We start from the raw sequence: 27,184 nt of genomic DNA on the forward strand, positions 1-27,184 counted from the left end.
TAATACTAATACTAATACTAATACTAATACTAATACTAATACTAATACTAATACTAATACTAATACTAATACTAAATAATAATATCAGTATAAATAATAATAATAATATAAATTGTGATATGAATAATATAAATAATTAAATGTGTGTGTATATATATATTCCTGCCCCTCCTGCCCCTCCCTGAGGTTGTATAAATTTCCAGCCAAATCAACAGCAGTAGTTTCCACAGCTGTGCCATAATTCTATGACTAAGTCTTTCCAACAGCCAGAGTTAAATTTAGCCAAAGCGCTCCAGCATGGATGAGAGACCTAATTTTCCCTACAGTCACAGAGGAAAAGTACCTATTTTAAGCTTTAAGTCTTAGATAAGCACAAGCTTCGGTTTTGCCAAAGGGAAGCTTGCATTTTGAACACAGGAATGTGTAAATCACCTATGTGACTGTGAATGCTTTTAGCCTTTCTGTACTGTCCTACAATTGCTCCTGAGACTTTTGTTCATGCCTTTAGCTTTCCTGTGGTACACCTGATAGACACCTCAAGACACACAGCAGAGAAAGGGCACTCCAAGCACCTCGCCAGAGTGGCAGAAAGGAGACACAAAAGCAACTAAGCAAAATGCTATACTTAACAGTAGAGGAATAACATTTGAAATGGTTTATAACATGAGAGCCAAGAATCATAGAGTAATAGAATGGTTTAGGTGGGAAGGGACCTTTAAAGGTCATCTAGTCCAACCGACCTACAACGAGCAGTAACACCAGGTCTGTTTCAGAGAACAGCCAGTTCCTTTTCTTCTGGCTCTGTAACATCAAAACTCTTCAAGGGTTGATTTAATTTGGGCTTACAAAGACAGGAGATTGCACCACAACTCTGAGTGACTGCACTCATACTGTGAAGAGAGCCAGCTTGTTGGGAGCAGTGTTTAGAGAGCTGCTACACAGTGACACATCAGACAAACGTTTTGAACGAGTATGTACCTGCTCCCTTTCTACTGTGTTTTCATGGTAGCTGGATAACACACAGGTAACCCTTCTGTCATGCTGCTGCTTGTGAGAAAGCCTTGTAAATAATTTATGGAGGATTGCTATTCTTTAATCTACGCCTATCAACAACTTATCCCACGGATTTAGTTACGTGCATGTATGCAGGGATGCTTTCACATGGAATCACTGCATTACGTTAACTTAAACTTAAAGCAATTCTTCAAGAAAAAAGTATGACTTTGCCTTTAAACACAGTACTTCCTACTTCACACTGGTTGCTACAGAGGAGTAACAATATGATGATGGAGTATGCGAACCAGTATCTGAAATCCATTCTAAAATTTTAGGCTCTTTACTGTTTAAAATAGCACAGTGGTTGTCAAAGCACAATTTGCAGTGTAGTGTGCACTTATATGTATGTGTGCAAATAAACACACACACACACATCACAACAATTTTCAACAACTTAATCTGCATGCCAAGAACTTCATCTGTAATGTGAACCTCTTCAATGAGGACCTCCCAGTTCTGATATACTTTATACCATACAATTCATAAGTAGTACTTCTTTCATAGAAAGATTACTTGTAATACGCAAAACAGTAGATCAAGACTCTGAAGACCTGAATTTCATCAGAGAAACCATACCATATCCTCAAACTTCACAGAAAATTAATTCTTCTCTTTTATGTAGCAGTCACGCAGTTCAGAAGAGTCATAGCCAAAGCAGATAATTACAGGAATGTATTCTCTGTTGAAATGACAGGTGTCGATAGACAAAATGCAGGAAAAATACAGCTACCCTCTGCCTTTCTAAACATATTTCTTTTTATTCAGGAATGGGAAAGAAATAAATGGAGAAGTCACAGCATTATCAACTTAAATTTGTAATGTCACCTTTCAAGATACCTAAGAATAAGTGCATATACTTTGTGAAAGAAGTTGAGACAGTAAACTCTGCCCCTGAACCCTTCTTCTTTCAAGGGTAAAACAAGCCACAAGTCTACATGATTTAATTTGTTAATAAATTGTTCTGTAAAGGCTAGAAGTTCCCATAAGTAGTCTACTATGACATTTTCCTCTAACCTCTCTCTTTCTCTCTCAAATGTCTTTATCTCATAGCATGGAGAATTTAATCTGGTACACATTTTAGTTGAAATCAACAATACTTAGTACACTGAAGTGTATTTTCCACTGTATGAAGCATATAATCCAGTAAATGACAAGATTTTGACATGCAGAAGAAAGACTAAAGAGAGAAAAAAGACTAAAAAAAACCCCCTACTAGTTAATTATTACAACAAAGAGGAGATGAGCTATTGATCCCATTTCACTTACTTTCTAGTAATTAACAAAGCCATTCTGGGAAATAAGGTTAGCTGAAGAAAATAGGATTTTTAATTAAATTTATTGTCTATTTATAGCTTTCAGTTGAAAGCTTTACTGTTATTTTAATTTTTTTTCTTTATTTTACATAAGAAATGAACAATTACTGAACTGTTTTAAACTGAGTATGCCTTATAGGATTAATTTACTTTGTGTCTTCATTCAATAGAAACACTATGCCATACCGATGTTCCTCCATGCAGAAGGAGAATGAGGTACAATAGGAAATCTACTCTTACTGAGGAATATTTTTAGTGGTATACCCATACAACATATGCCCATGGAATGGAAAATGTTCCATGATTGGAAAATTGATAACTTTAAAAAAAATGGTAACAGCCAAAAGTAATGTGACTAATTGTTATGGTGAGTTATGTCTTTGAAAAAATACACTTGAAAACTGGGAGTCAAACAGGTTGCTTGGAAGATACACCACAGTATGAATTACTAAACGAGTGGAATTCTACCAATAGTCAGAGCTACTGGCATAGTAATTATTTTTTCTCTCTTTTTCATTACCTAACATCATTTTAGCTCAAAACTTTATAGAGCTATTTTGGTAAAATGAGGACTGTGTGAATGTAAATATATTGCTTGTTTAGTATATTCAGGAAAAATAAATTTATCTGCGCAAGTATACCCATCTGGACCTGAAGAACTGGTAGCATATTCCACTAATAAAGCAGTAATGAGCTTTTACCACTAAAGTCAATTCATGAACATAGTGAAGAAAACAGTTGTCAATCATGATATAATTTTTAGATAAAGAAATGGATAGATATCTGCTCAGCCATCCTGCTCTTTTACTTCAAAGAAAGCTCTCCCACATTTATTGTATATACATTGCCAATACCTTGTCAAACACTATCATTGACAAAGTATGTGTTTGTTATTTCTGGAAGTGATAGTTTTAGAAATATTCCAGGGTTACTTTCAAACGTAAGAGAGAGGTAGGCTATCTTAATCCTTTATACATTTTTTTCACAGTTAAAGCATATTTTCTGTTTTATAAGGAAACCTTAGAGCTAGGTTGATCAGAGTAACTAACTCCAGATTTATATTTTTTTTCATTTTGTATGCAGATAAAAATGACTGAAGACTAAAAAGCTAGGGACTATTTTCTACTTCTGCAAGCACTGAAACTCTTAAGAATCTGCAGTCATTCAGAACACTTTCAAGATTTTTCTCATTTTGCAATGTCTACTTCCACATCTTGATATAATTCTGTTAAATCCCTTAAATGCCTGATATGTTAGTCCACATATTAGAAAAAGGTAGGGTTTAGTTTGGGATTTTTTTCCATTCAGGGGTAAGGTGTATTTTAAACAGCAAAAATAGAGAACTGTGGAGAACTTGATTCATTGAAGGTTGAATAGTGGCATTAAAGTAATTCCACATTTTTTATTTTTTTTTTCAGTAGACTAAAAAAGCAACAGCAGTTCACTGGAAAATGTATGCCAATTTTATTCCACCCCCACTTCTTATTCTATAGAACTATGTCTGGACCTTCCATAAAAATTTTTTACTAAGGATACTGCATACAATTGCTGATTGATCACTGATATCTGTGATGATTTCATCCCTCACGAAAAATATTCCAACATTGGGTAAAATGCAACTAACATTTATCATCTTGTTAAAATTAGATATTTACTTGGTGAGTTAATAGTCTGCAATTAACTGCTTCCTTTTAAGATACAAAGTGGCTACTTTAAGAAACAGTCTTCTATAATAACTGTACAATCAAATTACCAAAGATAATGCTAGCCAAAAATTACAGTTCTTATCAGTTCTCAAATAGAGTTAAAGCATCACCCCCACTGTGTGGAAATGGTAAAAAAAATTCAATATTAATGAAAGGTAGTTATATAAGTAAGAGATTTTTCAGTTCATTACTGCTGATAGAGAAGACATTTCTAAATTTACATCAAATAAAAAGATTTAAAACACTTGCCCTAGTATGTGAAAGAAGATAAATTGACTCAACTTCTAAAAAGTGAAAAAGAAATATATTATTGGAAGAAATAGTAATTTTGAATAAATATAGAAACATTATTTCAACAATTTTGTAAGAAAAATGCAGCAACTTCCTAAGAGAGATATATATATATATATATATATTTAATCATATATTAAGAGTTTGGTGAAGGTGAGATAAATTTGTAGTGCTAAATCCATTGAATATTTGCCTGACAAAAAATTAACTCAGTAGTAGATTTAAACGAAAGTCTAACCAGATTTTATCTCCCCATTGTAAGCCTTGGAAAAACTCCCTTTGGAAAATATGTGTGTCTATGCATTTGACCTGACCCTTTCTAAAGCACTGCATTCAAGATTGCAGATAATGTGTGATCAGGCACCATTAAAAAAATTTTGCTTATTATCTGTATCATAGAAAGGTAATAATCTGTTTTATTTCCAGAGGCTATTCAAGATGTATGGCTTTTTCCTATAAAGCACAATTTTCTAGTATTTTTGAGATCTTCTACAATGCCTTAGATTTCAGGCATATGAAATCACCTAACTAGATCAGGTTTTTATTTTAATAGTTAACAATGAATAGTAACACTTAATGTGTTGATACATATACTGTATGGCTTAAATAATGAAAAGCTATTTAGTATTGCTGTTACTACTTGACTTAGTTCTATTATTTATTTCATCTAGAGAGCAATACTGCTATTGATTTGTTGGTGTGCAGTGTCTAATGAAGTCATCCCTGTAACAGGAGGAAGCTGTGACACTGAAAACCCTTAACTCATCATCTACATTATGGCTATATATTAAATTCCTGCTGCTGTTTTAGAAAGCGCACACACACACACACATATATATATATTTATTTGATGTATAATGAGTTGATGTGAAAGAACTATGCAAACAGAAACATTAAATGTTGTCAATAAACTTTCTTATACAAAGCGTAATCTTAATACAAGTGGGATCAAGAATTAATTTACTTCTACCACAAATAACCCTACATAAAGTTCAGATATTCATGAGTAAAGTGAGAAAGTAAAAAATAACAGTTGTGCTTGACTGAACCAGTAGGTGTGTGAAATAGCAAAATTAGAAGAGCCAGTGTTTCTGGAGTAACAGTATCTATATTGCCATGAAGTTATTGTAATGGCTGCCAGGGGGATATTTGAAAAAGGGAATTTTATGGTGATGTGCGATATTACTGAATAAAATCTCTACATACTAACACTAGTCTGAATTTTTAATAATGTCTACAATGGTTTTGCCATTTAATTTTATAAAACCTTTTAAAGTCCCAGTTCAAGAAAATATTTGAGCATATGCTGAAGTCTCTCTCAATATATTCAGGAAAGCACTGAAGCATGAAGTCCTTCTGACTTCAGTAAGTATTCTTTCCTGAATAAGACTGTAATTCCCCTCTTAAATTACCAGTGAAATTTACCTATCAATGAAGTAAAAATTTGAAATAGAAGACTTATATAGCCCCCAAGATCTGTGTTCTCCTGAACTGAGGCAAATTCCACTCTTCAGTGTACTTTAAAGGAAAATTCAGTTCTGGGATGAGTACCTTGAACTATAAACATCTTGGCAGGGAAGAAAGGGGGGGAAAAAAAAAAAACAAAAGGAAAAGTAGAATATACCTAGCCATGGTGCGGTTACACAATGCAGCAGTATCAACTGCATCAGTAGATACCACAACATGCATTTTGGCACAATCACATACAGACACAAAGCTAAAAGTTTGAATGCATGCACACAACTGTCTTGAATTATGTATATTTTAAAAAATCAACTATTTTATTCAGTGAAAGCCAGGTAGATAATACAGAATATTTCCACTAAAAAACCAGCATAGTATGAGTTTTTAATTCCTGTGATCCAATATTTATTACATTATTTGTCAACAATGACAGTTAATCAATAAATATAATAGTAAAAACTATCAACATTTTTTTTTCCCCTTCAGAAGATTTCTCTTACTGTATAATGTTAGCAAACTAACCATTTTATGACAGCAGTTCCTACTCCAAGTACACTTCAGACCACATTTGACACTGTAGTGCGAGGTTTAAATTTTTTGCTGTCTGGTTCCAGAACCTTTGTTAGATATTTAGATACTCTTAATAGGCTGCAAACTAGAACTGGTAGCTTCCCAAAGAAAGCAAGAGGAAATGCAGGGCAGAACGGTGCATAGGCTGAGGATGCAGGCAGATGTGCCGTTCTATTCAGAACCCTCCTCTGCATGTACCTGGCTACTGGCCCTGTTTTAAAAAACTGCAGGGGGATGCAGTAAGATTAGTAGTTACAGCAAAGATACCCTACTGAGCCTACCACTCAGCAATTATTCTGAAAGTTGGCAGGCAGGAGTTTATGGCTTCTCGAGATGACATAGGAATTGAATCAAGGTATCACTTAAGTCACCGAATGCTCCAGCTACTAAGGCACTGTACAAAAGATCATTTCAGAGAAACATGAATAGAGACTCAGGGTTGATGTTTTTTGACAAGTCCCATCAGACTGACCACTTAGAAACAACATTATTATTGATTCCAAGTGACAGCACTCATTTAAGCTAGAATATCAGATGATTTCTCAAATGGACAACATCATACCAGTCATCTTACAGCTATATATTCAGGCTTCCTTCATTGATCTTTGCCCTACCTGTTTTCACAGGCTTATGGGCTTTAGACACAGATGTACCAGAACATGCAACCTCAAGACTCCTGTATAAAGCATTAGTAGAAAAGTGATCTGCCTTTAAAAATAGACAGATTTCATCATGTTTCAAACCTACATGCAAAGTAAGCCATTTATATTAGCCGACACTAAGAGACACACAATATTTCCTTCATAGTAAATGACTAAAATAATCAGATATAAGCAACATGAATAAGTGTAATGAGGAGGTAGGAGAAAGAGATTAATTTAGCAAATAATTTATTGGAAATATAATTAACTCACATAAAAATATCCATCAGGCAATAAAGGACAAAATATAGGTCACATAGGGGACACAGACTCCTGTCAGTTCTTTCTTCAATGCAGTTACAAGGTAAAAAGTGACATATTTACAATCAAGTTGGAAAAAAGAATCTGTTCTTAAACTATTAATCCTAACATGTGGAATGGATTAGTTACAAGTTTGTCTAAAAGATCTGATGACAGCTTTCTGGAGATTTTTAAGCCTTCTTATCCTCCATAATCAACACTGAAATGTTTAGTAATCTTTCAATCAGAATTTTTGCTTAGTTGCATGTTTATCTTTTCAAAGGTAATATAGGAGTGCCTAAGCAAAAGTTATCAGTGCTGAAGGGGGAAAAAAATATTCCTATAAGTACTTCATTTGCATTCTTCAGTCATGTACCCTAATTTTGAATTCTGATTCACTAAAGGTTGCACTTACTGGTCATCACAGTTCATATTAAATCATTAGAAGGTCATTACTCCAATACAGATACTATGAAAAGCAAGAAATTGGAACGTGTTAAAATTTTAAGTCTATCAAAACTGGGAACGCCATACCCTGGCAGTCCCTGATCATAGGTCATAGGGTAAACCATTGGTCCCTGTATTAAAAGACTTCATACCATGTTCTGAAAAATGAAAAATATGAATTGCCTACATAGATTCCAATTCTAACACATTATTTACCATGATCTATCAGTATATTCTTTAATTTATCCCAGTTGAGCTTCAGACTGTTGCTTCTAATGCAAATGTTGATTCTAATTCCAAACAATGAGGTCTTGTTAATGTTTCCCAACCTATATTCCATGGACTACTATTGGTCTGGGACTGTGGTCCATAGAATAAATAAAGACACAAAGATGCATTTATTAGCCAATACAGCTCTACAAGATATGCAGTTACTCATGACAAGAAAAAAGAACCAGAAGACTCCAACCCAAACTCTTTTCAAGTTTCAAGAGGTTTTTCAGTGTATCTATATGTACTGAGTACATGCTAGGGTTCAGAACTGCCTTTCTTCATTTTTGCATTACCTAACTCCATGTATGGCTCTACTTCTCTAGGATTACTCAGCTACACTAAGTGATCTATGTAGTTATACAGTGTTAAGAAGTTCGCTACTTCAAACTGCCACAGTTGTTCCACTTTTAGAATGTTACATATTCAGCTGCTGGACAGCTACTATCTTTTGAAATTTTGTATCCAATATGTTCCAAAACATCTGGCTAAGAGGCAAGTCCCTTAATTGTACTGAAAATGTTAGAAATCCAGGCAGAACTATTCCTAGCATGGGTGAAACTAAACAGTATTTATTTTACTTTTTTTTTTTTAAAAAAAAAAGATATGAAAGAGGAAACTTGAACTCTTTTGGACAGCACAAAACTTTAAGATAGTTTTCTAATTGTAAATTACAACTCCATGAGACTGATAAAATTACTACCATGTATATAGGTAAACTACTCAGCCCCATCCTCAGTCAAATATTATAAATCCATTAGCCTAATTCTGGTTTCAACTAGTTTTATTAACATTAATATTTCATCTTCTACCAATACTACACATTTTCATTACAATTTTATATATTTGGGTAAACATCTCCTGGTATGATAACTCAGAAATTTACAGAGGAACCAGATTTTTCTTGGGATCAATTTCATCGACATTGTCCAAATAAAATATTGACTGAAGCTTCTTTGGGAGAAATATGTGATTCCCTTAATAAACAAAATAAAACTCATACTGAAATGGAAGAAGCATTTACACCACTGTTATAATAGCATCTACTGATTTCTGCACAGCTTTGCCAGACAGTTACACAACATCCAGTGTGCGCTGGTGTGTACAGTCAGATGAACAACAGGCTATACCATCAGTCTGCAGAAGATTTTGTATTTAAGACACAAGGATTTCAGATTTCATAATAATCATAAACCAGCTGTGACAGTAGGCTGTGCTGAGATTGTGGTTGGTTTTTTTTTTCCTTTCAGCCACATATTATGGATACTATTCAAAGAAAGCTGTCAATACCTGTAGAACACTGTAGAACACTAAGCAACCTCCAGAGGCTTTGCACATTTACCTTCAAGGATCCATGATGTAAAAATTCAAAGACTTTTTTTTTCTTTTAAGCAAAATCTAGGCCATATTTTAATACACAGATAATGTGTAGAAATTTCTCCTACTAATCATGTCCTTACAACATCCTTGTGAAATCTACCTTTATTACTCATGCAAATAGTATCATTTTAGTTGGTTTTAGTCCAATATAAAGTAATAAGAATAAGCCAGAACTATAATTAATTCTCTGTTGGCTACGAAACAATTCTTGATATTGCTATTCTCTAATAAGAATTACAGACACCAAAAGATGGATAAAACCATCTTTAAATGGAAGCAGAGACGTTTAATAAGAGACATTTTCTTGAATTAAAAAAAAAAAAAGATTATTTTGGGGTATAGTGTACTATAATATACAACATACTAAATAGTCCATCACTGATTTCCCTGACACATCTTTAAGTAAGCTTTTGATTACCATCTAGTAATCTGCAAAAAGACAGATTATACTGGAATGACACTTTCTGGTGATAACAGCTGTCACAAAAACACTCAGTGCTGGATACAGGCCAGAAATTGTCATGAAATTACTAACAAACTAAATGGGAAAACCAACACAACAGGTAATAATATAATTATTTCTTATTTAGAATAGTAAGATTTTGCTTGTGGCCTGCAGGTATTATATGGCACACAGTGCACAATAATGCAGTCAGTAATCCAGAAAAAAGTAACTATAATGTATGAGCTATCCAACAGTGTATTACAATACAACAGATTCCAGCAGATAATCATAAGCTGAACTGAAGAAAAATGTTGTGCATATTTCAGCAATTAGCCAGGAAAAACTTAGAAGAATGACTTAACTACTCAGGAATCTCCATCCCCTATACAAAAGTCACATAAAACATTCAGCATAATGGAAAAGACTAAAGATATTACCCATGTTACTTGAAGAAAAATAAAAAAAACCCATCAGCTGTATTTATAGAATAAACCAAATTGTTCCATATTTATCTGCATGATTCCTAAAGTACCCAGCTACAACTGGAATAAAGATTACTAGAAATTCTTTAATGAATGTACACTTTTTAGTTTTTTTATTTTTTTTTAAAGAATGCATTGAACAAGGAGTTTCTAGAGAAATCAAAACACAATAAGGAAGCCTACAGAGGGTGGAAGCAAGGACAGGTGGCTGGGAGGAATACAGAGAAATTGTCCAAGCAGCCAGGGACAAGGTTAGCAAAGCTAAAGTCCTGATAGAATTAAACCTGGCCAGTGATGTCAAGGACAAGAAAAGCTTCAGTAGTTACATCAGCAATAATAGGAAGACTAGGGAAAATGTAGGTCCTCTCTAGAAGGAAACAGGAGACCTGTTCACCTGGGACATGTAGAAGGCTGAGGTACTCAACAACTTTTGTGCCTTGGTCTTGACCAGCAAGTGCTCCAGCCATACCACCAAAGTTTCAGAAGGCAAAGGCAGGGACTGGGAGAATGAACTACCTGTTGTACTAGAAGATCAGATTTGAGACCATCTGAGGAAAGTGCACAAGTCCATGGGACCTAATGAAATGCATCTGCAGGTCCTGAGGGAACTGGTGGATGAAGTTGCTAAGCCACTATTAAACATATTTGAGAAATCATGGCACTCCAGTGAAGTTCCCAATGACTGAAAATGGGGAAACACAACTCCCATTTTAAAAAATGGAAATAAAGGAGACCTGGGAAACTACAGGCCTGTCAATCTCACCTCTATGCTTGGCAAGATCATGGAGCAGATCCTCCTGGAAATAATGCTGAGGCACATGGAAAATGAGGAAGTGATTGCTGAACAGCCAACATGGCTTCACTAACGGCAAATCATGCCTGAGAAATCTGGTGGCCTTCTACGATGGGATTATAGTGTCAGTGGATGAGGGAAGAGCAACTGATGTCATCTACCCAGATTTGTGCAAAGAGTTTGACACCTTCCTGCACCTTGTATCTAAACTGAAGAGACATGAAAAACATGCAGCTGTTGGAGGGAATCCAGAGGAGGGCCACAAAGATGATCAGAGGGCTGGAGCAACTCCCCTATGAAGACAGGCTGAGAGAGTTGGGGTTGTTCAGCCTGGAGAAGAGAAGGCTCTGGGAAGGCCTTATAGGAGCCTTCCAGTGCCTAAAGAGGGCCTGCAAGGAAGCTGGAGAGGGACTTTTTAAAAGGGCCTCTACTTGATAGAAGAAGCGGAAATTGCTTTAAACCGAAAGAGGGTAGATTTAGATTAGATATTAGGAAGAAATTCTTTACTGTGAGGGTGGCAAGAAACTGGACCAGGTTGCTCAGGGAAGTTGTTGATGCCTCATCCCTGGAGGTGTTGAAGGCCAGGTTGGATGGAGCTTTGAGCAACCTGGTCCAGTGGAAGGTGTCCCTGCCCATGGCAGGGGGAGTGAAACATGACCTTTAAGGTCCCTTCCAACCCAAACCATTCTATGATTCTATGATTATGCTAAAGCCAGAAGCTTCAGATAGAATACAAGCTTTTGCTTTTTCAGCAGTTTTTGTTTGTTTGTTTGTTTGTTTGTTTGTTTAAATAAGGTAAAAAATCAGCGAAGGTGGAAGTGGAAATGTTTTTTTCTAGTAAGCTGTAACAGAAAGTAGACAGCAATTTGGATATAAGATCTCAATTTCACATGTAATGTGTATTCCTCAATAGGAGGAAATATTTCCAATCAAATTATTCATTTTACAGGATTTAGAGATCTTCCTTTTCACAGTTGATCATACTGCACTTTTTTTTTTTTCATTGTAGCAATGAACTTGAAGGGTCTAAGTTTTGTAGCCCTGACTATTAACAAAACGATGAGACTGCTTGTTTATCTATTACATATATAAGAATCCCCCGCTCTTTCCATTGAACTGTTTCCACACTTCAAACTTACCAGAACAAGTGCTCACACAGTTGAGTTTAATATGAAATTTCTAACTTATTTAGTAAACAAGTAGTTTTTTATGTATGCAATTTGTGAAAAGATCATTAGAAATATTCCAAATGTATACACATTATTAAACCACATAACATCAGCTATTGTTCCTGTTTCTAATGCTTGAAGAGTGAAAGTCTTTCAGCTGATACAGCATTTTGAAGTATATTCTTGATTTATTAAAACTTTTATGAGCACAGATATGTCTAAGATTGTTGAAAACAGTTTGAATATTTTGTCTAAGCAGAGCCCAAGTTCATGGTGGGCGGTGGGGGTGGGGGGGGTGGGGGGCGGGGGAAGAGCAGTCCAAGAATAAGAGTTTGCCCACACTAATCCCCTTGCAAGGCTGGGGTCAAACACACAGCTAGTGGCAAATTTCACATTTACATACTAAATATAAAATTTGCTGTTGGCAAATATGACCTTAACATTTACTTTTCACGAAAAGTCACACTAATCAAGCACCAGCATATAAATGCTCATGAAAAATGAATACAAAACGGTCTTAAAGACTTTGAAATTAAATTTTAATTCTAAATTTCAATAAATATTAATGTACAAGCCTACTCCTTTTTTTCAGTTCTAAATGTTATCAACTTCACAATGACATAAAAAATAATTCTTGGACAAATTTGTATTTGAAGTAACATTTTGGATCAATATATGCAGTTACCTCTTCTGAGCTTCTTGGCAGCTCAGGATCTAATCTCTGAGAGAGATATTTTAGTATTTCAGGGAATTTGCTCAGTGGTAAAAGTTTTCAGCTGGAAAAAGCATAAGATGATACTTTCATGACATTTAATGCAGCCTTTCTGCTGCAGAATACTTGCATTGCATCTAGCCAGAGTTGAGAAAGTGTCTTTGTTCTTTGTAAGTTTTTGCAAAAAAGTCCCCAATTTAGTAAAATATTTAAATTCATACTTTTAGGTAAATATATATACGTATTTTGCTGCACTAGGATGCAACACAGTTATCCTGTAAAATTAGGTTTTAACAAATAATATTGCCTCTGCATTTTTAGGATCATTTTCATCAGCATCTAAACTTTAAGGGTCTTGGCCAAAACTGAGTTTAGGGGTACTCACACTGCATATCAATTAACTGGAGGATATTTACAGATATTTTGGAAAGAGATTGACATATAATTCCAAAGAAGTAAAAAACCCTAATTTGCATTTCAGCCTAATGATGAAAATATGCTGAATTGCAGGTTTAACCAGTTTATAGCATGAGGTCTTCATAACTTTCAAAGTTAAGCATAAATCTGATATATTAATCCAAACTGATCAGGCTACTTATCCGATTGCAACCCTTATTTTACCTTTTCTTATTTTTCTAATTATGCAATAACCCCCTGGAAATTCATTCTTGCCAGCAGTCAATTACCATTTGAGACTATAAAATCTTATAACAAAAATAATTTATAGACTGTTATATAGAGTGGATGTGTTTTCTGAAGCAAAAATTGCAACATCAACAATAAAAGAAAACAAAAACACCATAAAATTCTGTTACATTGCTGCTAGATGAATATGTCAGACTATCACAAATGATTGCACAAACTACAGGCTTCACTTTTAGAAAGTCTAGGCCCCTCAAAAGTTAATAATTCTGGTTTTACAGTTGTCTTTGTGTTGTCAGTTTCTACAAAAACTCAGAAAATAGGCAAAACAGTGCTGCTGATGGTATGTAATTCAAAGCTATCTAAGGAACATCTATACAGAAAGATGATTCAAAAAAAGCACACGCACATTTGGATAACATTTTCCTGTTGAGATATAAAGATTCTGGGTTTGATACCTTCTGGGATATTAAAAGCTGTAGTCACAGCAGCAAAAGTAAAAATTTATATGTTTTAATACAGCCAAATTCCAAAGCACCTGGTATTTTAATTGAAAAAAAAAATAATACTTTGTGACACGGATTTGTTTTTGTTGCCATTGTCATGCAAGTGATTCATTTTACTGTAAAACCTCACTTATTGATTGATTGAAAGATGTTTCATAGTCTGTAAAACCTTGTAATCTTTCAGGGTGAAAGATGTTTAAACAAATATTTTATCTGTTAGCATTCACTATGGTAAATGCTAGCTCTCCCCAACACTTCTCTCTGCAATCAGTGATTCAGAAATAATACATTATAACCTAAAGCACACAGAGGATTTTAAATGTGTTTTACATTAGGTTGTTCATGTAAATATGACTGAATGTAAGATGTCAAAACCTTCTTAATATGGCTAAGATATGGTGAAGACTGTGTGAAACATGTCTGTTTATCATGATACATTATACTTAGAATATAATCAGTGTAAGAAAAGAAGGCATTTTAGTATTTAAGGGGACCTAGAAATATCCTCAGTATTTTCTACTGCACACGAACATGTTAAAATAAAGGAGTTTTTTGATGTAGAGCATTGCCTTAGGAGTTTCCTTTTAACAGGACAGCATAATTAGAACCTTTGAAATATGCTGAATCAGTACTGGCTTGACAAGGGCACGTGAAGTGATGAATCATCCTGGTAATGCTGTTTCAGTCTTAGCAGTGGCTATTCCCCATTTTGCTCAGAAAAGTACTAACAACACAGGAAGGCAACAACTGGTGCAGATCTCTGCACTAAAATTTAAAGAATAGGTAACCTTTGTAATTTTTAGTGAAGAGTTTCTTCCCTCTGTAACCACACCTGCACCAAAGTTTTTATTACGATCTGTGAACCTCTTGCTACTGCAAGCTGTTTTACTGGCCACAGTCTTGCAAAACAGCTAACAGGGAACCAGCTAGTACCAAATTGAACTTGTTGGAAGACACCAGTACTATCAGGGCCAAACCAAAAAAAAGTATACATCTAGAAATAGGCCCAGCGCTGACAAACAGATACCAAAACACCAGTACCATACTGTACCATACTAGTGGTTGAGAAGTATGGGGTGGGCCATCTGGAAACCTCCATGTATTTGGCTGGAACAGTCCAACACTGGATACTATTGAAAAATATATAGAGTCCATTCTCCTTTCCTCTTCCTCCTCCACCGAACAAACTGTCAAAAGACAAAGACCCATTGTAGAGGGAAAAAAAAAAAAAGAAAAAGAAAAAAAAAAGTCCTAAAAGTATGTACAGGTGTTAGATAACCTCTAAATAAAAAGCTTCTTCCTGGCACCCATCTAATTTTACTATAGCCAGAACAATGACAATTCTGAAGAGTTAAATCAGGTATTAGAACTGCTGGAAAAATGTCAGAAGACTCTATGTGTGTGCACATTTGCACTTCTTTAAGCACACCTCTTATTTATGACTCCTTCTGCCTAGCTAAATAAGTACACATGCTCTATTTTGTCCAATGTGCTCTCTTGGGCCCAAGTCAATCCATAAGAAATACAGAGGTTGGCTTTTAGAGGTGAACATTTATTTTCAGTCTATGGTTGTTACCTGTTTAAAGAAAGCACAGGTGTTGCCAGTCAGTCAGTATTTTCTAGGCCTTATGCGTAAATAATTTTTTTTTTAACGATGACCAGGGACAATAATTTCCATGCTTATAGAAGGTTTATTTTTTCCTACATTAAATTGGAGTGTTTTGTGTATGTTTATTTTTTCTGCCTTTTAGAGGCTTTGGAGGCTTTATGCTATTCTTGTCTAGTCTCACTAGACTATTATGGAGTAGTTAGTCAAAGGAAAACAAAAAAATCAAACACTTCACTAAAGTGGACTATGCTTTTTCAAATATAAACCACAAAGAAACAGATTTTAAATAATTGGGACTCTGGTGCTCTACCACAGAGCCAGCTGCAAAAAACTGAACCCCTGTACCAAAGTCAAACTGAGTATAGCTCCTCAACTGAAAAATACTGTGCAGAATGAAACCTTCAGGAAGTCTTCTGGAGGGTAAAACACACACATGTACAAACAAACATGAAAATATTTCTCTTTGCATCCTAAGGAAGTAATGAAACCCAAGTCTTTACAGTAAAATATCAATGTAAACAAAAGAAACAATGGGAGATATTTGAAGGATGTTGCACCACAACTGGTGATGCAATCTTCCACTCCGTCCCACTAAACTTTAATGGATTTTTGATTTGAGGGCTGTAGCTATGTAATAAGGAAATAACACTATCAATCATACAGACTTGGTATTGGTCATGCAGGCACATTCTACTCCCCTCTATTAAAACTCTGTATTACCAATGAGTAGTTTTAAAAGATGAAATCTTAATAAAATTACTAACATATCTACAGGTATCTTGAGAAAAAGAAATGAAAATATAAATTAGGAAGCCAAGCAACACATTAACATATTTTAAAAGTTTAACATCATAGTGCTTGAATAAATCCAAGCCTGAGTTTGGCACAAAAAATAAGTTTTTAAGCACTAAAAAGCCATAGCTAAAAACAGATTAGAAAACTAGCTGAATATATGTTAAGAATACTGTTCCAGGATATATCCTAATCCAATTAATTTCCACTACACAGGAAAAACCTAGTAAACTATTTACACCTGCTAGGCTCTTTTTCACTTGATGGACACTTACTTCAAATCAATGCTGAAATACTTGAGAGGTTATTATTACCTCCAAATTTCATGAACAATAAATAGGTTCAATAGCATACATTTTCATTAATTGACCAGGTTAACTAAGGTGATACTAGCACTTTTTTTATTACCCAAGTCTCAAACAGAAAACAGCATCTGTATGGAAAAGTAACAACTTTGTCTCTTCTTATAAAGGAAATACTAGATTTCCAAAAAGTTTACGTTTGACTTTTAAATTTAAACGTTACAACCTGCAGATTGATTATGGTCTTCTCTTAGAATCAGTGACTATGCAGCTTCAATATTTAAAGTTGCCATTCAGTCTAGAAAGGAAAGGAGTAAATGGATGTGCTATGACTTATACAGTACTGAATCTCTGTCTCATAATATGACAAGGCGGTAATCTGTATTTGCAGGTTGCTGTTATCACTATCACTAAACAGCACAACATTAATGTAGAAATCTTCTAAAATTCTGAAGTACATCATACAATTCGGTGAGCTAAACTTGTTAATAGTCTAGGTCTCTGTTTCACAGTTAAGGAAAAAAAATAATATAAACCGTAATCTACCAAAAGACACATCTGCAAAATCAAGATGGAGTGAGATTTCAGATCATTTGGTTTCCAGTCCTGTATTACAAATACAATATGCTTGTTCTTCTGCTTAAAAACATTTAGGAAAAACATTACCAAATCTATTAAGAACGGGGTTTAAAAATCAGTTTGAATGAAAACAGTTTTAAAACAAACAAACAAAAAAATCAGAATAAGAGTTTCATCAGCTGCACATGATTGCAGTTAAGCAACCACAATCCCTATACTGTCAGTTTTATGTAACATATATGAATCATGGAGAGCTAGCACAGTTACAGCCCTGCTATGAATGCAGAGAAAAGGGGGAAGCAAAAGATATAATACAGTGCACGTTGTGACAAATGCATTCAATCCCTTAACCAAACTAGAAATAGTTTGGTACAGGCTCCAAAGGAGGTAAAGGCCTGAGCCATAGCTGGGCCAAGAACTCCTCCATGAAACCCACAAAGGAACAGAGTGACCCAGTGAGCATCAGTGCATATGGGCTTGGAACAATATTCATGCGATTAACATGTGAATAGTGGGTGTTTTTTCCAAGACTCATTTACGAAGGAACAAAGTTGTGTGTACAAGGAGTCTCATGCATACATTTCCCATTGTTTGCAATTTGACTGTGAGCCAACTACTTTACACCATAAATATGACAGCCTAAGCAAGCTGCCTTTGAGCTCGCCCTGCCAGGCAGCGTGGCCACATGGCAGTGATGTCCCTTTGAGCTGGAAAACCTCTCAAAGTTTGAGATTCCTTACTTGAGACTAAGAGACCTTTCTTTACCCAAGGTGGAGAGGCCCCCTTACCTGCAACAGAACCTCAGTAAGTGACTGATAGCATGCTGCATTAATACAAATGAAATTGACGCTCAGTATTAATTATTATAAACTGTGTATAGAAAATTTAATCAGACATAAACCACTGTCCAAATCTGAAACTAAGATTGGACCTAAGCTCCATCAGGAGTTTAGAAAGCAAGGGTGACCACTCTGAACCTCATGACTCAACAGCAGTGTCTTCCTTACCCTTTTGCCTCTCTGGTCTCTGTGCATACTTTTAACTTGACTCTAATTCAATTTTCCTTTGCATGTTTCTTCCATGTAGTAAGTAATAGAGTGAACCTTGCCATCAAACTTTTACAAATCCATATTAAAACCACTTTTGCTAATACCTTTGACAGTGATTCTTTATGTAATTTAAATCACCCATTTGTGACAAACTGGTGGAGTCAGCAGGATCCTAGATCAGGATTCACTACGCACATAGACATCCCATGTCAGGTCATTCTGCTGGAAAAAGATACATGATGCAAAATGCAGCTGATGACTGAATTGAAACAGAGTGCTACATATCATAGCTAGCTCTACATAAAATCCACCAAAATCTAAATATCTATTCTGTCTTGATACCTATCTACTCTACATAATATCCACCGAAGTATAAATATCTATGCTGTCTTGACACCTACCTACTCTACATGAGCTTTTCCTGTTGCTTTTCAAGGAAAGCATGAATTTCATGTTAACAAGCACATAAGAACTACCATTTTTAATTAGAAATATTCCCTGAATTTTCCCCAAATACAAGAAATAAAAAAAATATTTCATAACCATAATAATTTAATTCTATTTTTATCTCCTTAAGGGAAAAACAGATGCTAAAATCCAAAGAAACCCCAGTGATATGTAAACATAGTTGTTGGTACTACCTGAGATGCTTTATTCACAACATTAAGATCAAAGACGTAATTTTTAACATATTAACATTAATTTGTCTGAAATTATTCCTCCTTTGTGGACTCCAGATGTTTTGGTACACTATAACCTTGGCAACAGTAAGAGCAGTTGATCCAACACAAGGGTTTTGTTAGTATGCAACTGAGATGACTTGTATGTCCTACTCTGAGCCACTCAGTAGTAGTTCAGGAGAAGTCGCTCACAGCAAGACCTTTCAACTCTCCAAAAAATTTGTCCATTTTTAGAGATACAGTAGGTATACCCTGAATGACAAAAAATGTCCATATGTGCTACAAAAACAGTATTATGTTGATGATAGCCTACCTAACTTTGTTTTATGTCTGACAATAAATAGAGGTAAGGGCTACAGATACATTAGTTTCCAGAGTACAAATATATTAGTTTCTAGCCTTATGAATAATCATATCCATTGTGAGCCCTTAAAAGACTAGGGATGGTGATTGAAAAGTTATGCATTGTCGGACCATATTAATCAGACAGGAGCTTAAGCTTGTAGGTCTGTTTATGCGTAATAGTAACTTCAGCCTTTAAAAAGTCTTGTTATAAAACATAAAGGAGAGTCTACTGGAAATTGAATAATCAATAAATTCAGATTAGAAAGAGCACAAATTCATGTAAATTAAAACTATCAGATATAATGAATTCTCTTTAACTCTATATTCAAGTTTATACTGCAATTTTGGATTCAAATTGACAGCATGATGTTGAGATATATTTTTTTAGAGAATTGCTAGATTTCTTTTCCCTCAACCTCCTCCCATGCTGATACTTCACCACAGAAAGCATGTATTTATTTTAACATAGGAGAGAACTAAGCTGAAGCAATGTTATGCTATACTCAGATGGGAGTCTTTACAACCCAAGACAAAAAACAAGCTGACATTCAGCCTTTGATAGAAACTCATAATGTGCTTTCATGATATGAATAATATTCTTATCTTCTACAAGCAGAAAACTCAGTTCAAAATTACGTGGCTCACCTAAAGGTAAAAATAAAACCAAAAACTAAACAAACAGAAAGGGACTGTGTAGAGGCCTCCAGTAAGCTACACTAAGAATTGACTAAACGTACCTATCCAGTCTTATAAAAGTCTTATCTATCTATCTATCTATCTATCTATCTATCCATCCATCCATCCATCCATCCATCCATCCATCCATCCATCCATCCATCCATCTACCTACCTACCTACCTACCTACCTACCTACCTACCTACCTACCTACCTATCTCATCTATCTGCCTACCATATCTACATATCTATTTGTCAGTTTCAGGCTTCAGATTATAGTATATTTCTTGGGTAATAGGATTTGTGCATCACTGAGTGCTCTAGAACCAGATCTAATAACTAATGGAAGACAATAAAGACAACTAAGGAGTGCCCACAAGCCTTAAGCCAACCAAGTTCACCATATACAGGGGAGTCACCCTACTATGAAAGATAGCACAGATTTGATTAAACTACTTAATTTTGAAATTCAAATGATTTTATATGCATAGTACAGTTATCAGTAAAGCACAGTGAAATACCAGGGCCAGCTAATCATCAGTGTAATACAATAGGCTGCAGTGATTATGCCACAAGTCTTTTCACTGCAGCTACGAAGACGTGGTATAAGCTCAAAATGTTTCTGCAAGCAGCAAGAAGTATTGGAACTACAAAAAGAATGAACACTCATAGGTTGCCCACTGCAGATGCAAGTCTGATTTTTAGCTATGGGTATCTTCAAATTTACACAATGAAAAAAATTACACACTCTTTTACAATGAGTATTTTCTGAAACATTAACACAACCCAAAACATTAATATTTTCTCACACAATATGATACTTGCTAAGTCTAAGTTACCAAAAAATCAGAAACAAAGCACTGAGCTTCTGTACCTTGCACAGCCATTTGACAAGTACCTAGATGCAACAAGCATTGAAAATTAAGTTTCCACTACTGTTCAGCTCCCTGCTGGGAGCAACTGTGCTCCATACACTTCCCATTTTTTTTCTATTACCTTGAGATTAGAGCTACAGATCCTGTATTTGATAAAGAACCTGCAAGAGAGAAGTGCTAGAACAACTCAAAGTGCAAAAGTCATGCTGCAGACAAAATTCCACCTATACCTCCTGCTGGCAGACCAGCTGATGTACTTGCCCTTTACTCAGGGCTATGTCTAAACTTGCAGAATACTGCACAATGCATAACTGTATATACCATTACTATAGCAGGCTTTACAACAAATTTACTCTAGAAATACATAACATATATATAGTTTGAAAGAATATATTATTAGTTAATTTACTTTTTTTTTTACATTTATTCTATATTTTATATTTATAACTCCTCTATTCTATATTTTATATTTATAACTCCTCTGCATAATTTATGTTATAAAATGTCATATGAAGATTTTATCTCATTTAAATATTGCTCAATATTTAATATTACTTCTTAAGAATTATTCTTAGTTAGAATAAATATTTAATTTAAAATTTATCTTAAGTTCCTAAAATACTGGCACATATATGAATGCACATTCAAAACTGGTAAGATAAACCGTTTTTTTATTTTTTTAATTCAGAGAGAATTACCTGTAAGTAATTTGAGAAGCAGATTATGTTGGAGGTATAACAAGGTATAAAACAAAATTTAACATGATGACACTTGTTACTCTGTGTCGATCTCCACCTTTTGGCTTTTCCAAATTATCTTTTCTTCCATGAAAATGTTTAAACCTGATCACAAATAGCCCACAGATTTATGTATAATTATAACGGTTAAGAGATTGTCTCAGAAAAAGAAAAAAAATATCCTGCTAATTCTTACCAGTTTTCAATATGCCTTTGAGTATGCAGGTCTATACCTTTAGTACTATCTTTTGGTCATGTCTTGAAATTCTAACAACCTATTTAAATCCCATTGACAGATTTACCATATTAATCATGTTAAACCAAACAACTCCAGTAAGCTTATAAAAGATGAAAATCTGATCACTGTTGCACATCCAAAGCTTAGAAGTACCATAAATACAACTATTTGCCTGGGTATATGGGAGGTAGCATGATGAAGGCTCTGCAGAACAAAGCACAATTTGCAGCACAAACTTGAAACACAAAACCAGTGCATAAAAGCACTCTGAGGAACAGTGTAGTGATCTAATACTTCAGCCTGCACTAACTTGTTCATCAGAACTTAAATCTTTATTAATTCTTGCTTTCTATCCCTGAATGGCATGCATTTGATGATCTGGCATGTAACAGAATGCTGTATAAAATATAGAGTGCCTTTGAAATGGCAAAGTAAGATTTAGAAAAGTAAACTTTCAAATACAACATTACTACATTATTTTAAAATACAGGCAAAATTTATAGAGCTACACAGGACTTAAAGATAATTTCTTTGGTAATATGATTTCTGGCATTCTTTTCTGGAGTACAGGGTTTCCTACTCCTGAAAGTACTTCAGAAGAGTGAAGAAGTCAAATATAACAAAAGTACATGATACTTTTAGCAAAGCTGACTTACCGAGGGAACGGCCTACTATCGAGCTCTCAAATACACATGGCTTCTCTAGAAGGAATATCCTTGATATGCTGTTATTTAAAAACCTGCACTGACAACAGCTTAACTGAAGAACACCCTCATATGTAACATCCAGAGAATGAAAGGCAGAGGAAGACTTTTGTTTCAATTTTAAAGCAAGACTCTAACCAAACTAAAAATTTCCAACATAGTGCAAATTACAGCTTTTGATATTAAATTGACCTCACACAGGCAGAAAGGTGTAGCAATGCTGAAACTTGATAGCTAGAAGGCAGTAGAAGAAATGTTGGAGCATGTACAGCTAAAATCTGCATAATAAAATAATCACTTTTAATATAGAAAAGCCTATCCGAGAAAAGCAATTAAAACAAAGTTATGAAGAAGGGATTGCACTAAGATCTTAGTTGCTTGCCATGCTAGAAGGTACAGCCATATTTGTTTAGGAATAACTATAATACAATTGATACCAGTGCTTTGCTACCAGTGTACAGTATCATCTCAATAACTACAAAAGACAAAAAGTAGACTAGAAAACAGAAAAGCTCACCACTTCTTCATGCCTGCATTTCCTCACATTAATTCCATTAATCTGTTATTAAAAAGATAAAAAGAAGACTTACTCTACATTTCATAAGTATAGATTTCATTTCACTTTTCTAGGAAAATATAAATCAAAGAACTTGTAATTGTACTTACCTGTAGAATTGCATCTCCTATAAAGAGCAAACCTGAGAGCTCCGCTGAAAACAGAAAGCATATTTTTCACTCATTTTGCACAAAACATCCTACATTTCGTGTACATGTATTTTTATTTAATTTGTTTTTACACAACCTTTAAAAAGTTTACACAAGAATCTAATAAAAAACGCCGACATACAATTTCCGAACAAATTATTTGGTTATTATTATTTTTTTTAATACCCAAACATTGGCATATCAATGTTATAATGAAAAAGTCCACTGAGCACAAGTACAAGACTATGAAACATCTTCCACCAGTCACTAGCACCCTGCAGGCCATTATGGTGAGGTATGGCTTATTTTTTCTGAACAGAAAATGACTGTAGGATTAGGTCCTATTGGCCCATGACAGATTGTTTCTTACAAACTCTAAAGAAAAAGCAACATGGAGACTCCAGAGCTACTTATGAATGGCAAACTTAACTTGTAAGCTTTTAACAAAGATGCTGCATCTTTGATAAACTCAGTGGAGGATTTATGCTGGGTAATACTTTATATCCTGAAGAGCTAGACTATCACTATACTGTACAAAATCACCAGCCAAACTGAATTTGATTTTTAAAACAAAGCTCTACCCTATACATCACAAGGGAATTTAGAAAATCTAATTACACAGTTGCAAGTTTTAAATACTGTGTTGTTTTACAGAGCTGTCAAATGCAAATATACTTTAAAAACACACATAAAGAAATGCAACAAAGATTATTTAAGTGTCTTTAATAAAATAAATAACCCCTGAGAACTAAGGAATATTAACATATTAAATGGAATTATTTATCTATAGTATTCCAAAATGTCAGAGAAGATACCATCTAGAAAATACTAGAATAGGACTTGATCCATGAACTTAACTTATTTACGTGAGTTGTAAAACTCAAATCAATGTGGACATACATTATGACACTGAAGTACGTGTTTGAAGGACTGGTCTTATTAGCTGTATGTAATAAATGATGCTTAAATTATTGGTGGATAGACATTCTGATTTATTTATTTATTATTTTTTCTAAAATAACTGCATATCTCAATGTTCTTCTTCAGATGCTGGGCTTGACTACATATATAATGTGCTAGCCTAACCACCTTATGTGCATCACTGGTTTTAAGAATTACCTCAAATGTCACATTTTTGTTTAGAAGTCCAAAGAAAGAGCTGGAGGCAACTGGGAGGAGGGCAGAGTTTTGAGGTACAGGCTTTGGGTCAAATATCATTTTCTGTATTAAAGTTCCCTAGTACAGACACATGGTATGACACTTTTTATACCACAGAAGAGCAGTCTCCTACACAGCAGATGTCCCCCACAACTAGCTTTCTAAAAATCAGCACAATTTTTATTGAAAGTAATAATGGCGATTATATATCAGCTAGATATTGAGGTTAAAAAAAATGCATCAGCTACCACAGAAAAAAAAAAACCCAACAAAATAAAGGGAAAATAACAAAAATAAAGGGAAATGGTTTGCACTTTTGTGTGCTCAATTAAATACAAGTCTACCGTTCTTATTTTTCCTGCAGTGCTTAATAGCATTTTAATAGCTAGTGTAGGTAATATACGCCACATTGTTATGTATTACATACTTATATGTATACTGAAAAGAATGGAGTCACAAGTATAACTTCTTAAGGTTAACCTTATAGTCTTCCTTAGGGGCTCATTGCATGCTATTCTGTAGCCTCCTTACATGCAACTTTCACATCTACCTTTCAGGGTTGGTTTTCAGTTCTCAGTATGCTGATTCCCCTGTACCTCTATCTGTGTGGGTGAATTCAATATTTATTTTCTTTATGCTACCACATTTTAATAGTGCAGAAGCAGCATCCTAAAATTATTGCATTACAGATGGAGGGAAATGCTTCCAAGTTTATGCTTCTGACCTTACACAAATGTACATAAATATACACAAACATAACAAAGTTATTAAATACACTGTACCAATACTGATTCACAGCCTTCCTCTCTCCTCATTGTGCACATCATGAGTTGTTTAACCATTATCCATCTTCCTAGCATGTATCATCCCAATAATTTCAAAACATTGGCAGTTAAAAACAATGCAGAGATTTCAGCAACAGCTCTGCTTGTATTAAAAATAAGTATGCTTAAGACCTTACGCAGTACCAGTTTTGCTATGTATGAATTGCTGCAAAGGCTTACACAGCACAGCATCTAATGCTGAAATAACATAGGGGTGTTACCATGGTTTTGCCATTACCCACACCTGAGTACTACTGTACTAACCAGTATAAAAAAACGTGTATTCTCTTCCGGTGTTACCATGCTTTAACGGCCAAATATTTGATCTGCTATACCTTTCTGGCAATAACAAAAATCATTAGCTTTTGTTAAAGTTGTTAAACATTTTCATTCATTAAATATTTTCTTTTTTCTCTTCTTAAAAATAATGCTTTACAAGAACTTTTTCTTAAAAAAAAAAATAAATGACAAAGTCTGTTAAACAAAGTATTCCACCATAAAATCTGTACTTTTTCAGAGAAGATTTCTGGGGAAGAGAGAGATCACAATGACATGTAGGGAGAAATGGTAAACCAGTAACGTTTGGTTAACATTTCTTAAAGAATCTCAAGCTGTACTGCATCTTGCTTTAAGGAGCATTTCAAAACATGGTATACTAATCTGACACCCACCTCTTTGTTCTTTGGAAATCTTAGAAATGACCACTGGAATATTATGTTCTGCTCCACCCTGAAAAAATAATAAATGGCAATATCATCAGTCACTGGAAATATCTTTTGGCTTAAAATAATATTATATGCCTTCTCTAACTGCAGTTTTCAGAAAGACTGAGAAAATAACTATGATTCAGCTTTTCCTCTTTTTTAGTTGTTTTTTTCTTTTAGTTTAAATTTTTGATAGGTATTAATTCCTTATTGCCTCTTACAAAGAAGTTCTCAGTTGCCATCATCAGCTCCGGAAGTGAATTGAATGCTGTTTAGAACTCTGCAAGTCTTGAAGAAAAAGGACATCAGTTTCTGTGAATTCTGGAGAGCTTAATGCCTGAAATCGTGTTCTGCAAAAGCAAAACGGCCATCACACTACAATGGCAGCCACACTGTGACCACCTAGTTTTCATGCTGGCAAGAAACAGGTAAACAAAAGCCTAAGAAAAGCAAGTTTGGACTTCTCATCTCAAAAGCAGCCTTTATTTGTTTCTGTCTCTGTCACACAAGCACAAAGAATGAGCAAAGCAGTGGGGTAAGTAGGAAGGAAAAGAAAAAAAACCCATTCAGAAATGGAACCATAGGTGTTCAATATATGGGGAGAAATAAAGGAAAGCTGGATGGTAACTCAACAATTCAACAGCAATTCAATGCTGTTGCTTCATTCAGTTTATACTGTTGGGACTGGAAAAGTTCATGGTGCTTAAGAATAAAGTATTAAAAAGAAACCTTAAATAAAAAGGAAACTCAAAGGAAGAGAAAGGGAAATATACAGACACACAAATATTTTTCTTCTGCAGAGAGCATCAAAGTGTAAGCCTGAATGTAACCTGTACAAATTTAGACCATCAGAAATGACAGTCTGCCACACTGTTATTTTTCCTAGGAATCATGATTAAGGGTTTGCTTACTCTTCTCTTTAGCAGCCAGATTTCTCTTTGGAAAGAATGGCTTTCTTAGGTCCAGGCATCGAGTGTTGAGGTGTGTAAAGGACTGGCATTAGTATTTTGATGGTCTAAG

The 27,184-nt window shown here is 34.7% G+C and overlaps 1 protein-coding gene across 5 annotated transcripts in view; it reads right to left on the reverse strand.

Annotated features, from left to right (window-relative positions):
• SNTG1 (syntrophin gamma 1) overlaps nt 1–27,184 on the reverse strand; it is a 359,106-nt gene that overhangs the window by 119,871 nt on the left and 212,051 nt on the right. For 2 of the 5 annotated variants that reach the window (XM_055705965.1, XM_055705964.1), the window contains exons 5-7: nt 26,132–26,189; nt 23,440–23,483; nt 23,291–23,332 (exon numbers count right to left, since the gene is read on the reverse strand). In XM_055705965.1, coding sequence (XP_055561940.1) covers nt 23,291–23,332; nt 23,440–23,483; nt 26,132–26,189 — 144 coding nt within the window. Of the gene's footprint in view, nt 1–15,238; nt 15,375–18,622; nt 18,743–23,290; nt 23,365–23,439; nt 23,484–26,131; nt 26,190–27,184 lie in introns of those variants that run through there. The other 3 variants (XM_055705969.1, XM_027815712.2, XM_055705966.1) reach the window with 3 other exon arrangements.

This window comes from Falco cherrug, chromosome 3, assembly GCF_023634085.1.
Source record: "Falco cherrug isolate bFalChe1 chromosome 3, bFalChe1.pri, whole genome shotgun sequence".
NCBI lineage: Eukaryota > Metazoa > Chordata > Aves > Falconiformes > Falconidae > Falco > Falco cherrug.